At 45.8% G+C, this 12,949-nt stretch overlaps 1 protein-coding gene across 2 annotated transcripts in view; it reads right to left on the bottom strand.

Annotated features, from left to right (window-relative positions):
- plcg1 (phospholipase C, gamma 1) overlaps positions 1-12,734 on the bottom strand; it is a 54,728-nt gene extending 41,994 nt beyond the window's left edge. Inside the window, exons 1-2 of one of the 2 annotated variants that reach the window (XM_056302147.1) lie at positions 12,489-12,734; positions 10,406-10,693 (exon numbers count right to left, since the gene is read on the bottom strand). In XM_056302147.1, coding sequence (XP_056158122.1) covers positions 10,406-10,622 — 217 coding nt within the window. In that variant the 5' untranslated portion in view covers positions 10,623-10,693; positions 12,489-12,734. Of the gene's footprint in view, positions 1-10,405; positions 10,694-11,622; positions 11,746-12,488 lie in introns of those variants that run through there. The other variant, XM_056302146.1, reaches the window with a different exon arrangement.
- Between the last annotated feature and the right edge of the window lie 215 nt (positions 12,735-12,949).

The raw sequence follows: 12,949 nt of genomic DNA, 5'->3' as shown, positions 1-12,949 counted from the left end.
TGCATTGTGTGTTTACATGTTTACTGTTCTTATCTTTGAGCACACCAAAACAAATTCCAAATCAACTGAAAAGCTGTTGTGGCAATAAATTATTGAATCCTGAATCTTAACGAATTGTTCAGTTAATTTCTTAGATGGGACACCACGTGAGAAAGTGGAGGAATTTAAATATTTGGGTCACTGGCTTGATTTTCATCTTCCTTTTAAGCCCCATACTGACTCAGTCATGAAGAAAATAAATTGCAGCCTGAGAATAATATATTAACTCTTTCATATTAACTATTAACATATATTTCATATTAACTATTAACTCTTTCACCCTACATGTCAAGAAAAGAACTGTTTCACTGTTGATAGTACCAATACTATATAATGCAGATATTGTCTATCAGAACACATCAGAAACAAATCTTTACCCTCTTAATGTAGTTTATAATAGTCTCTGTAGATTTGTTTTGAGGTGTCCTTATAGAACCCATCACTATTTTATGTATGAGACACTAAATTGGTTAACACCTAAATCTAGAAGACATTTTCATTGGTTGCAATTTGTTTTTGAATGCATTTTCTTTAACTATCTTTATTACTTAAAAAAATTTTTAATTCCATATAGATCATCATATAGTCTAAGATATACTGAGCATCCTTTTTTCTTTGTTCCTAGAATTTCTAGCAAAATTCACTGATGTGCCTTTAAATTTAAAGCTCCATCTGATTGGAACAACCGGCCCAGTTCAATTAGATCTATTACTTCCTTTCATCACTTTAAGGCATCTCTTTTTACCCATCTTCAAACAACTTGCTTTTGCTTCTAATTATCAGGAATCGGGAACAATTCGTTGTCATTTCTTTTATGTACTTGCACACACAAAAGAAACGAAATTCCATTTCCCTCACCAGAGCAGTGCGACACAAAAGAAAAAAAAACACGCATCCAAAATTTCCCCAAAAATGACACAACCAAAAACATACAAAAACAGAGAGAACAAAGCAAAAAAAACAAAAACAAAACAAAACAAAACAAAACAAAACACACACACAGTTAACAACACAGTCCACTCGGTCCAAAAACCCCCACTGTCCAGAGAATGAACACCAGCCAGGATGACTGTCGGAACTGCCGGTCTGCATGGGCTAGCAGTCAGTTTAGCCTGCCCCGCTTCCGCGTCCTGTCAGATCGCCCTCGGTGTTTCTTCCTCGGGTGCAGCTCCGGCAGCGCCGTGGTCCCTGGGCGCACCGGACGCAGCAGACCAGGCTCCCCCAGCTGATCCAATGCCAGCTCTCCCAGCCAGACACCTTCAACACGCCTCCCCGCACTCCACACGACAACACTAAAACACAGTCAATGCTAGGCGAAGCCGCCGCCAGACTGCCCTCAGTGTTATCGGAACTGCCAGTCTGCATGGGCTAGCAGTTAGCTTAGCCTACGCTTCCGCATCCTGTCACACTGCCCTTGGTGTTACCAAGCTCTCCTAGCCAATCCAGCACCAGCTCTCCCAGCCATCAAACGAAGACAAAAACTTGGGACGCAGACATGGATGTGGACAAACACACTGCATGGACGGTACTGGGTGAGGCCGCCACAAACATTAAGTTCACGCCGCCATCTTCCCGCACTGGTACTGGATGAGGCCACCGCAAACATGAATTCGCGCCGCCATCTTCCCACACCAGAAGCAGAAAATTATACTTGCGATATGGAAATAATTTGTCTGTAATGTGTAGAAAAGCCACTTAAATTTTCTCATTGTAGATGAGAAAAGATGTTGTTTTGGTTACAATGAAATTTGTCTTCTGCATTTCACCCATCCTATTGTATAGCAGCAGTGGGCAGCTGCAGTGCCCGGGGACCAACTCCAATTCTTTTTCCTATTGCCTTGGTCACGGGTACAGACAGGAGTATTAAAACCCTAACATCCAAGTCTTTTTGATGGTGGGAGGAAACCCACGCAGACACGGGGAGAACATGCAAACTCCACACAGAAAGGACCTGGGACGGCCTGGGGTTCGAACCCAGGACCTTCTTGCTGTGAGGCAACAGTGCTAACTACTGGGCCACCGTGCTGCCCTAGTTGCATATTAATGTACGTGTATAGCTTTGTGTGGGTATGTGTACATGAACTGCATGTATTTTGGCATTTTACGGGTAACAGTGGGTGGGGAAGTGGCTAGGCCTCAGAGAGCTGTGTACATGTGTCTGTGTATATGTGAGTGTATTTGTGCTGTTTGCTCTACGTACTGTATTTTCCGTATGTGTTAAGGACCTGAAAACGAGATGGTTCATCTCAAGGAGTTTATCCTTCTAATCAAAATGTTATCATTGTTTAGCTGACATACGTATTTCTGTTTAAAATCTCACATTAGCAATGGAGCCTGCATATGAATCAAAGTAGTATGACAAAAGTCATTGGAAATGGTAAAAGCAGTGGATTAAACTCAAATATGCGGTCTGTGTGTGAGAAGCAGATTAAAAAGGTTTTGGATTTAGTTTCCAAATATGTGTGGGGTTAATACCTCGTTCTCACCTCTTGGGTGCTGGCATACATGGTTGGCAACCACCACCGCAACGGCCAACGATCTCTCACCCATTAAAACCCCCCTCGTATCACGTTTTAAGACATACGAAATACTGTTTGATATATAATAAATTGTCTGATGCAGTTTTTTTTCCTGCAAAATAAGTTCAATTATCTTGTTAAAATCCTTTAAAAATCACATGTATTCCTTCTCCCTCATTAAAAAATACAGACAATGAATATGCAAATTATCCCCGCCCTCAATTCAAATCTCCCCCAACTGCAGCTCCTCACCCCTCTGCCACTGGCCATTCGGGAGAAACACTTTGAACGCCATAGAAGGTCTTGCTCTCTCTCGCTCTCTCTCCATTCACTTTCTATCAAGCTCATCAAACCAAGCAGTAGAAGAAACCCAACCACTCATCGTCAGATCGTTGTTCGAGCTACTATGTTAGCCTCATGCGCTCGTCAAATCTTTCAGGGTATTTTCCCAGTGTAGTTGCTTGTTAGTCTACTTGCCCTTTCCTTGCATTTACTATTGCCATTCTCTGGTTCATCTGCCTGCCTTGCTGTCAGTCTGCCTGCTTGCCTGGCTGTCTCGTGTGTGATCCCCGAGCTTGGTGCAGTCCAGCTGCCCTCGTTCCTTTGTCCGCCGGTCCAATGCAACCCGGCTCTGCTATCCGTCTCCGCCTCTACGCCATCACCTCTCCACTGCCTGCCTGGCCTGCCATCCTCAAAAACCCCTTTTCCCTGCTCGCCTTCGTCCCTTGTCTGTGTCTTGCAAATGGGTTCACTAGTCTCGTCCTTAACAGTCTCTGGAGAAAGAGACAGAAAAATAAACTTACCAGCTGACCAACATGTGGGCTCGTACTCGCTGTGTCCCCTGGATAAATGGATGGCACAACGTCGTTGTTCTGACCCCAGCTAGGTGTTACATTACTGTACTGAACACGCACTCTTTTGTATATTAACTGGATTCTCTTCCAGGTGAGAGACGCACACAAAAAACTCAACTTAGAACAAGAGTCCTTCCTGCTCCCTATATAACTGCATGAGAACTGAAGACGACAGAACTACCCGTGCTTTGTTGTGACGTTAGGTGTTACAGTGCTGCCCTCTGTTGGTTGTTATAGGTACTGTTAGTTTCACCAGCTGAGAGTTCGTTTTGTTTATCTTCCGTTTGGCTCGTTGGGAAGCAGCAAGCAGTGTGTGTGAAATGCGGTCTGTTTTTCTTCGTTTGAACCTTGGAGTAGATATGTCTGTGAGTATCAGCACTTACATGTTAGATCTGAAAAGTAATTTTAGTTAAGCTACGTATTGCTAGATGACGTTTCTTGCTGTCTTGATGTTGCTAGCTAACCTATTTTAGCTAACTCAGAAGCTCATTCAAGCGGACAGCTCCCTAGCTAGCATCTGACTAATTGACATACGTTATCATGCTTGCTAAGTTCTTATGCTAGTTTATCGTTTGGCTGTCTGTATCTGGATAACTCTAAAGAAATTAATGTTATTGTTGATTGTGACGTGGTATATTTCATGCTAAAAAGTAATTTCGGGTCTATTGAGGATTCTTCTTGTTAGCTATCTGTCTAGCCTTGCTCAGACGCAATTGCGAGGACAGAATAGTCATGCTTCAATGTAAGTTTTGTGGTAAAACCCATCCGTTTTTGTGATAAACTTTCAAAACAGTGCTCTTGAAAATGGCGACTGCAAACCCCAGACATGACGGTTTTTCCAAATAAACTGCGCCCATTTCTCTCGGATTTTCGGATCCTTTGGTAACAAATGAAGGCTCACTGTTTCTCCTTTTGTAAATTTGCAGCAGAAACTGAAACACATCTCCGCCATCGTTTTGAAAGTAGTGAAACTTATAGCTGGCAAAATTACAATAAGCAGCTACTCTTGGCTTCTCCTTTGGCTCGCATGACCAAAGCGGGTGCACATAATGACATGTAAAGCACCACCCCGTCTATTAACGGGATTGGCTCCTTAAGTTTGTGACACATGAAAACCTGCCTGTCTGAATCCGGGTTTTTTTTGGGGGGGGATTTCTTCCCCCTTTTTTCTCCCAATTGTATCCGGCCAGTTACCCCACTCTTCCGAGCCGTCCCGGTCGCTGCTCCACCCCCCTCTGCTGAGCCGGAGAGGGCTGCAGACTACCACATGCCTCCTCCGATACATGTGGAGTCACCAGCCGCTTGGTTTCACCTGACAGTGAGGAGTTTCGCCAGGGAGACGTAGCGTGTGGGAGGATCACGCTATTCCCCCCAGTTCCCCCTCCCCCCGAACAGGTGCACCGACCAACCAGAGAAGGCGCTAGTGCAACGATCAGGACACATGCCCACATCCGGCTTCCCACCCGTAAACTCGGCCAATTGTGTCTGTAGGGATGCACGACCAAGCCGGAGGCAACAAGGATTTGAACAGGTGATCCCGTGCTGGTAGGCAACGGAATAGACCACCACGCCACCCACACACCCCTGAATCCATTTTTTTTTAGACTGTCCTTGGTACACTGCACTTTCAAAGCAGATATGCTCAGCCATGGCATTGGCTGCTTACTTTGCTCCTGATATGTCTTGTAACATTACCCTAACACCACATGTACACCCTAACACCACATGTACACCCTAACACCACATGTACACACTAACACCACATGTACACGCTAACACCACATATCCACACTAACAAGGTTGAAAACTTAATTTTCATCAGAGGGGGTCTCTAAGCATCAACACCACTTTTAATAACCAACTCTTGATCCTGAAGATAATTGATAAAGGCCATGTAAAACTAAAGAGATCAGTTTGTCCATTTTCAAGAAAAAATTTAACAATATTTCATATTCTCATCCTGCAAACAATACCCCCCCACACACACACACAGTGAACAACCGAAGCAACCACAGTACGTCAGTTAAGTTTGATGTTGGAAAATGCACGTGTCTCTGTGGTGCGAGACTTGGCACAAAGCAAAATCAGTTTAACCAAGAACCGATCACATCCACAACACAAACAACTACACCTCCAAGTCTGGCTGAGACGAGAGCACTTCTTCATTGAGCCAAACAACGATTCCAAGCAAACTGGGGAACATGGAGCCACATTAACAGAAAGTTCAGCTTTTTCCACATAAGACTCGGCCCGTGTGTTTCATGCAACCACAGCAAACCTATTTTTCAAACGGTTGTCCTGCACTGCCATTTAATAAGCGCTGAAATTGTTAGTCAATCAATTAATCAATCTTCCATCCATTATCCAAGCTGCTTATCCTAATCAGGGTCGCGGGGATGCTGGAGCCTATCCCAGCGGCCATTTGGGCGGCAGGCGGGGAGACACCCTGTACAGGCTGCCAGGCCATCACAGGGTCCACACACACACACACACACACACACACACACACACACACACACACACACACACACACACACACACACATTCACACCTAGGCTAGATTCACCTATTAAGTAGTCTAGATTAATCAATCAATTGACAGATAATTGATAATAATTTTAGTAATAATAACTGTCTAAACTTTTATCAGAAAAGTAAAAACATTTGCTGGTTACAGCCTCACATACACTAAGACTTGCTTTACTTTTACCAATACGTATCTTTACAAAACAAAGACCTGAAGGTGGTATTCTGGCTGCTGGTCAGACTAAGTAAACAGGTTCAGGACTTCATCTTGGGATCTGGGGACTTGTGATGGGCATTTGTCATCATTTTTGACATTTCATAAGCTCAAAGATTAATCAAATGGTTGAAAAAAAAAGCCTACAGATTAAACGACGACGTAAATAATTGGCAGCTGCAGATCTGATGACATGGGACAAACCCAGGCTCTTGGTTTTCTTTCTGCGTTCGTTTGGGCATGCCTTATGTGTCATTTTTGTGTGTTCACCAACTGGTTTAGTTAGTTCTGCGAAGAACGACCCTTGCGAGCAGAAACAGGAGATTACACGAGTACATAGTGTGACTTGAGAATACAGACAATGATTTACTAGTCAGCAGAGGAGACTTCAGGACACAACAAACTGAAAGCTATAGATACATAAAGCCACAATCGGGCTAATCAAGCGTAAATATCTTTTCAAGGATTTGTATCTGTTAAATTCAAAATTATCAACGCAGCCGGCACAATGAACTACACATACTTGTGCGACGCTTCACCATAATGTGATGAATACTCACGAACACTCCACTAAGTGTCCATAAATAAGCTTTTTGTTTTTCTTGGTTCCTCAAAATAATTTCAGTGCTGTTGAGGAATACTTGTGTACGTCGGATCTGAGACTTCCATGCGACGGGGCTTTGACCTTCTGATGAGATCACAGCTATGGAAGTGAGACCTCTTGGCCAGGACTCCAAAAATCAGATCACAGTTTGAGGAATATCGAAACACATGAGCGAGCTCATTCATAAAAACTCGAAAATTGCCATGTTCATCCCAAAATGAAGGAGCAGGTCAGAACCATCAGCTCATTTTGGTTGACCCAATTGATTTGGCCCTTGGACTTTGTACTGTCAAAGTGGGGTGAAAAAAACTGTTATGCACATGATTATTGAAATATGGTTAAATGCTTGATTATCCAACAGGGCCTACACAAAGACAATTCAGAGGTAGGGAGGATACTACTACATAGCAATGCATATGCATGGATGCATATGCATATACATAGGTGCACCCGCATACACACATACATACATAATAATGTCGACTGATGCGCCCGTGTTGTGGCTTAACAAAAAGACAATGAATGGACATGTAGAGAGCATTCATTGATGGGGTTTTAAAGACAACTTGTGTTAATTTCATGCTAAACCTGGCCTGCGCTGTAAATTACTAGCAATTTGTGGGTGATGACGTCCTACCATTTAGTTATGGGTGACAGCAAATTTCATGAACAATACCTCTGGCATCTAGTTATTTGCTGCATGGTTGTGAGGATGGGCTAATGCAATATGTAAAGCGTTTTTAATCTACAAACCAACCTCAGCGTTTCCCCTCATCGAATGTATTTCTTACCTAACCCAAATCAGTCTAAGAGGGACTACATCCGCAACATGCTTTTGGGGGGACCAAACACGTACAAGTCTTGGTGTGTATATACGAGCCTATATTTGGCAACACACCGCAGAGCCGTTTCTGCTGTTGATGGATGCAATTCTGTGTCATCGATACGGGATTAGATATGATGGCCAGACTGCTCCCTAACACAATCCCACACTTCCAGTAAAAACCCTTCTACACTCTGTTGAAGACGGGTTTTTTGAGGATTCTTCTCGTTAGCTATCTGTCTAGCCTTGCTCAGACGCAATTGCGAGGACAGAATAGTCGTGCTTCAATGTACGTTTTGTGGTAAAACCCATCTGTTTTTGTGATACATTTTCAAAACAGTGCTCTTGAAAATGGCAACTGCAAACCCATTACTGCAATGGCGACTGCAAACCCCAGACATTACGGTTTTTCCAAATAAACTGCGCCCATTTCTCTCAGATTTTCGGATCCTTTGGTAACAAATGAAGGCTCACCGTTTCTCCTTTTGTAAATTTGCAGCAGAAACCGAAACACATCTCCGCCATCGTTTTGAAAGTAGTGAAACTTATAGCTGACAAAATTACGATAAGCAGCTACTCCTGGCTTCTCCTATGGCTCGCATGACCAAAGCGGGTGCACATAATGACATGTAAAGCACCACCCGTCTATTAACAGGATTGGTTCCTCATGTTTGTGACATATGAAACCCTGCCTGTCTGAATCCGGGTTTTTTTTTTTTCAATTTCCTCCCCCTTTTTTCTCCCAATTGTATCCGGCCAGTTACCCCACTCTTCCGAGCCGTCCCAGTCGCTGCTCCACCCCCCTCTGCTGAGCCGGGAAGGGCTGCAGACTACCACATGCCTCCTCCGATACATGTGGAGTCACCAGCCGCTTCGTTTCACCTGACAGTGAGGAGTTTCGCCAGGGGGACGTAGCGTGTGGGAGGATCACGCTATTCCCCCCAGTTCCCCCTCCCCCCTGAACAGGCGCGCCGACCAACCAGAGAAGGCGCTAGTGCAACGACCAGGACACACACCCACATCCGGCTTCCCACCTGCAGACACGGCCAATTGTGTAGGGACGCCCGAGCAAGCCGGAGACAACGAGGATTTGAACCGGTGATCACCGTGCTGGTAGGCAACGGAATAGACCACCACGCCACCCACACGCCCCTGAATCCCTTTTTTTGAGACTGTCCTTGGTACACTGCACTTTCAAAGCAGATATGCTCAGCCATGGCACTGACTGCTTACTTTGCCCCTGATATGTCTTGTAACATTACCCTAACACCACATGTACACCCTAACACCACATGTACACGCTAATACCACATGTACATGCTAACACCACATGTACACCCTAACACCACATGTACACGCTAATACCACATGTACATGCTAACACCACATGTACACACTAACACCACATGTATACGCTAACACCACATGTACAAGCTAATACCACATGTACATGCTAGCGCCACATGTACACACTAACACCACATGTACACACTAACACCACATGTACATGCTAACACCACATGTACATGCTAACACCACATGTACACGCTAACAAGGTTAAAAACTTCATTTACATCAGAGGGGGTCTTTAAGCATCAACACCACTTTTAATAACCAACTCTTGATCCTGAAGATAATTGATAAAGGCCATGTAAAACTAAAAAGGGGTTTTAAAGACAACTTGTGTTGATTTCACGGTAAACCTGGCCTGCGCTGTAAATCACTGGCAACCTCAGCATTTCCCCTCATCGAATGTATGTCTTACCTAACCCAAATCAGTCTAAGAGGGGCTACATCCGCAACATGCTTCTGGAAGGACCAAACAGGTACAAGTCTTTGTGTGTATACACGAGCCTATATTTGGCAACACACCGCAGAGCCGTTTCCACTGTTGATGGACGCAATTCTGTGTCATCGATACGGGATTAGATATGATGGCCAGACTGCTCCCCAACACAATCCCACACTTCCAGTAAAAACCCTTCCACTACTGTACATTAACGAGCCGTCTGGGCTGATATCGCCTCCCCAGTAGTATCACATGACAGCTATGAGCTCATGTGTGTTTGAAACCCTTCATGGCAGACAAGATGATACCATTCAGCAGAAGAGAGAGAGAGAGGGGGGGGGGGGGGACAACATAAGCAACCAGACTTTTTTTTCCCCTGCTCCTTTTGCTGCATCCGGAGCAGAGTGCAGCTGTGCACAAGGCATCCTGCTACTCGGGAGACAGGCGAATAAACGACGGCCCTGAGTGAACCGCGAGCTTACTTATATCCCGGTGTGCGCTGTACGTACGCCTTACTGTGCAACTACGGCACGTCAACCCCAGAGAAAACAACACATGGAACTTTCTCCTCACATACTGCTTATACATCGAGTTATCCAACTTCTTGTTCAACCACGGCGGTCCCTAAAGACACACTGGAATACGTGTTTCAATTTCAGATCTAAAAAAACAAAAACAAACAAACAAGCTAAAATCAAACCATTTATTGCCACTTTTTAAGGGGAGAGAGATGATGTCAGATCTGGTGTTGTTAATGATAGTATTTGTAACGAATAAACAGATTTTGTGAATGGAACTCCTTGCGTACACAAAAGCATTGTTTCCAGGCCGGCAGTGACAAAAACTCCCATCAGCTCCAACACAATCCGGCCTACTTGTAATCTGTTAAGTAACAGTGACACATCTCGGACCACCTTTACTTCAACGCTTCTACTTTAAAATGTCTGTAAACGCATTTGTTTGGGCACTGTTCACTTCAGATTAGAGCCAGTGTGTGTGTGTGTGTGTGTGTGCGTGTGTGTGTGAGCGATACTTACTCTCCCCTTCTATTTTATCAGTTCCCCGGGTCCAAATAATGGTCCTTGTCTCTAATTTGACTTGAAATGTCCTTCTCTCTGGTCGCTGAGACTTCTTGGAGTAAAACAGTGTCAGGACCGTCCCCAGCTCCAGGTCTCTGTACAGGTTGTTCATCTCTGTGTCATTTTCTATCCAGGGAACGGGCCCGTTGGAAAAGAAGCCTGAGGTCCCAGCCATGTTCACTTCCCCCGTTTGTTATTCTTTTCCTTTCAGAACAATTTGCTCAGTCCGGGCCTAGACAGGGATACCTAAAGGAGAAGAAGGGGGGAAAACCCATGAAACAATAATTCCCTGGAGTCTTCTGTTGTGTCAGCCCTGCATACATTTTCGGCACCGCGAAAAGTGGACCCGACCAGTGTGAGAAGACTGAAGTCTGTGGATGTCTTGTGAATTATGTGTCATGCCTCCATCACAACTCTGCATCATGTTATTCTGTTATTACAACCTATAAGGGCCACACACACACACACACACACACACACATGCGTGTGTGTGTGTGTGTCCCTTATAGGCATGCTGCGCTTTAATAACAGTATAGGGATCAGACTGTCCTATTTAACAGGCGTTGTGCTCAGAAATGACAGCTGCAAACCCAAAAGAGAAAGCCATTCTCACATGGGATGATTGACATATGACGACGGTACAGCGAATCACATCAGGAAACTAAGCAAATATTCAAATCCACAGGTTTGTTTTGTTTGTTTGTTTTTACCCCCCCACCCCCACCCGCCAGGACCCCCCTTAACGTGATCTCACTGGATTCTAATTCAACCTCCGTTTTAACCGCTAAAAAGGGCCCGTGATCTGCCGCAATCCAACGGGGGGACCCCCCCGGGACCCCCCCTCCCGCCGTCCACCCCCACTTTCTTAAGATCCTCGCGTTTTCGGAGCGGAAAAGTGGCTACGACGTGAACGAGAAGCGTCCGGGCTATTTTCAGACCGTCCGGGTGGCGGACCCGAATCTGCCCGCTCGGCCCAAGGAAGTACGGCTGATTTCACCGCTGAGCAAACCAAAACAAAACCACAAAAAAAAAATAATGAAAAAAACAAAACAGGCAGCAAGGCTTATTAAACCCTCAAGTTATTTGATTTTTGTTGTTGTTGTTGTTAAAAACCCCCCTCTCTCCCACCGTACTGCCCCCCCACCTCCTCCCCTCCCCCTCACCCCCTGGCTTACCGTGTGGAAAATCAAACGCGCAAAAAGCTGCACAACAGGAGCCGGAACAACGCGTCCGCACACGCCGCCTCTCTGCCGCCGCAATCTCGGTGACCGCGCATCTCCGACGGCCCGACGTGTCCTACCACCACAACCCCCCCGTCTTCCCCCCCCTCTCCTCCCGTTCCCGGTGATTAGATCATCGCGGACCCCCCCCCCCCCTCCCTCGCTGGAATTAAGCTGCTGTCCCGGCGAGAGTGATCCCTTGTCCCCTGCTTCGTGTCCTGTCGCGGCCGTCCATCGAGAGCGGGGCAGTACGAGAGCTACGCCAAGTGTTCCCTGTTCTCTTACAAAAAAAAAAGAGAAAAAAAGGAAAAAGCTCTCGGGAAGGCCCTTCCCCCCATGCGCAACAAAGCGCCGGAGAGCTCGGCCTCTTAAAGATATAGCCGCTTTTCCGTGCGCGTGACGAGCCGCCTTTTGCCTCCACGAGGTAGCCGCGGCTGAACGCTCCGTCGCAGCCCCACGTCGGTGGGAAGCGACCCCGTCGCGGCTTTAATGGACGTTTCTGAAAGGGGGAGGGGGGGTCGTGTTGTGCATGCAGCAAGTCTTGTAGCCACGGCTGTGCGCAGTAAACACACACACACACACACACACACATATATATATGTGTGCATCCAGTACAAAGCCTGCTTTAATGCCATAAGCCACCATCAGCTGTCAATTATTTTGCTCCTTATTTGTTGAGCACTTTCCCTACCGTCGAGTGTGTCTTATACATAACTTTATATATATATATATATATGTACATATACAGCTATAAATAACTTTGTATATGTGTGTGTGTGTTTATATGTAGGAGCAAAGCGCGCATGCAGCGTCGATCTTACCTGCTTTTCGCCACTCCAACTTGAACCCAAGCAGCGCCAAGTTCTCCCCGGTGTCATCTTTTAGCGACACACGTCGACCAAGCCACCTCCACGGCGCTGCACACAACCCGACGAGCCTCGCGTTTTCTTTTTATCTCGCAAAACCGGCCCTGCCTTGAAGTATGGCCCTCCACCCACCCCCCGTTCCAGTGATAGATCGCAAGGGGTCCAAACTTGGGTAAATGCGGCCGTTGCCGGTCTGCTGGAGGTCAAGTCAGATCACTGAGAATCGGATCGCGACTCTCCCCCCCCCCTATCCGCCCCTGTTAATTATCTGACACGATTGCGTTTCTCCACGCACACTGCATGTGCGTTTCCCTATCTGGCTCATTATCTCCCCCCCTCCCTCACACTCTCTCTCTCTCTCTCTCTCTCTCTCTCTCTCTCTCTCTCTCTCTCTCTCTCTCTCTCTCTCTCTCTCT

The sequence above is a fragment of the Lampris incognitus genome, chromosome 2 (assembly GCF_029633865.1).
Source record: "Lampris incognitus isolate fLamInc1 chromosome 2, fLamInc1.hap2, whole genome shotgun sequence".
Classification (NCBI taxonomy): domain Eukaryota; kingdom Metazoa; phylum Chordata; class Actinopteri; order Lampriformes; family Lampridae; genus Lampris; species Lampris incognitus.
This window is presented reverse-complemented; position numbering and strand designations above follow the sequence as displayed.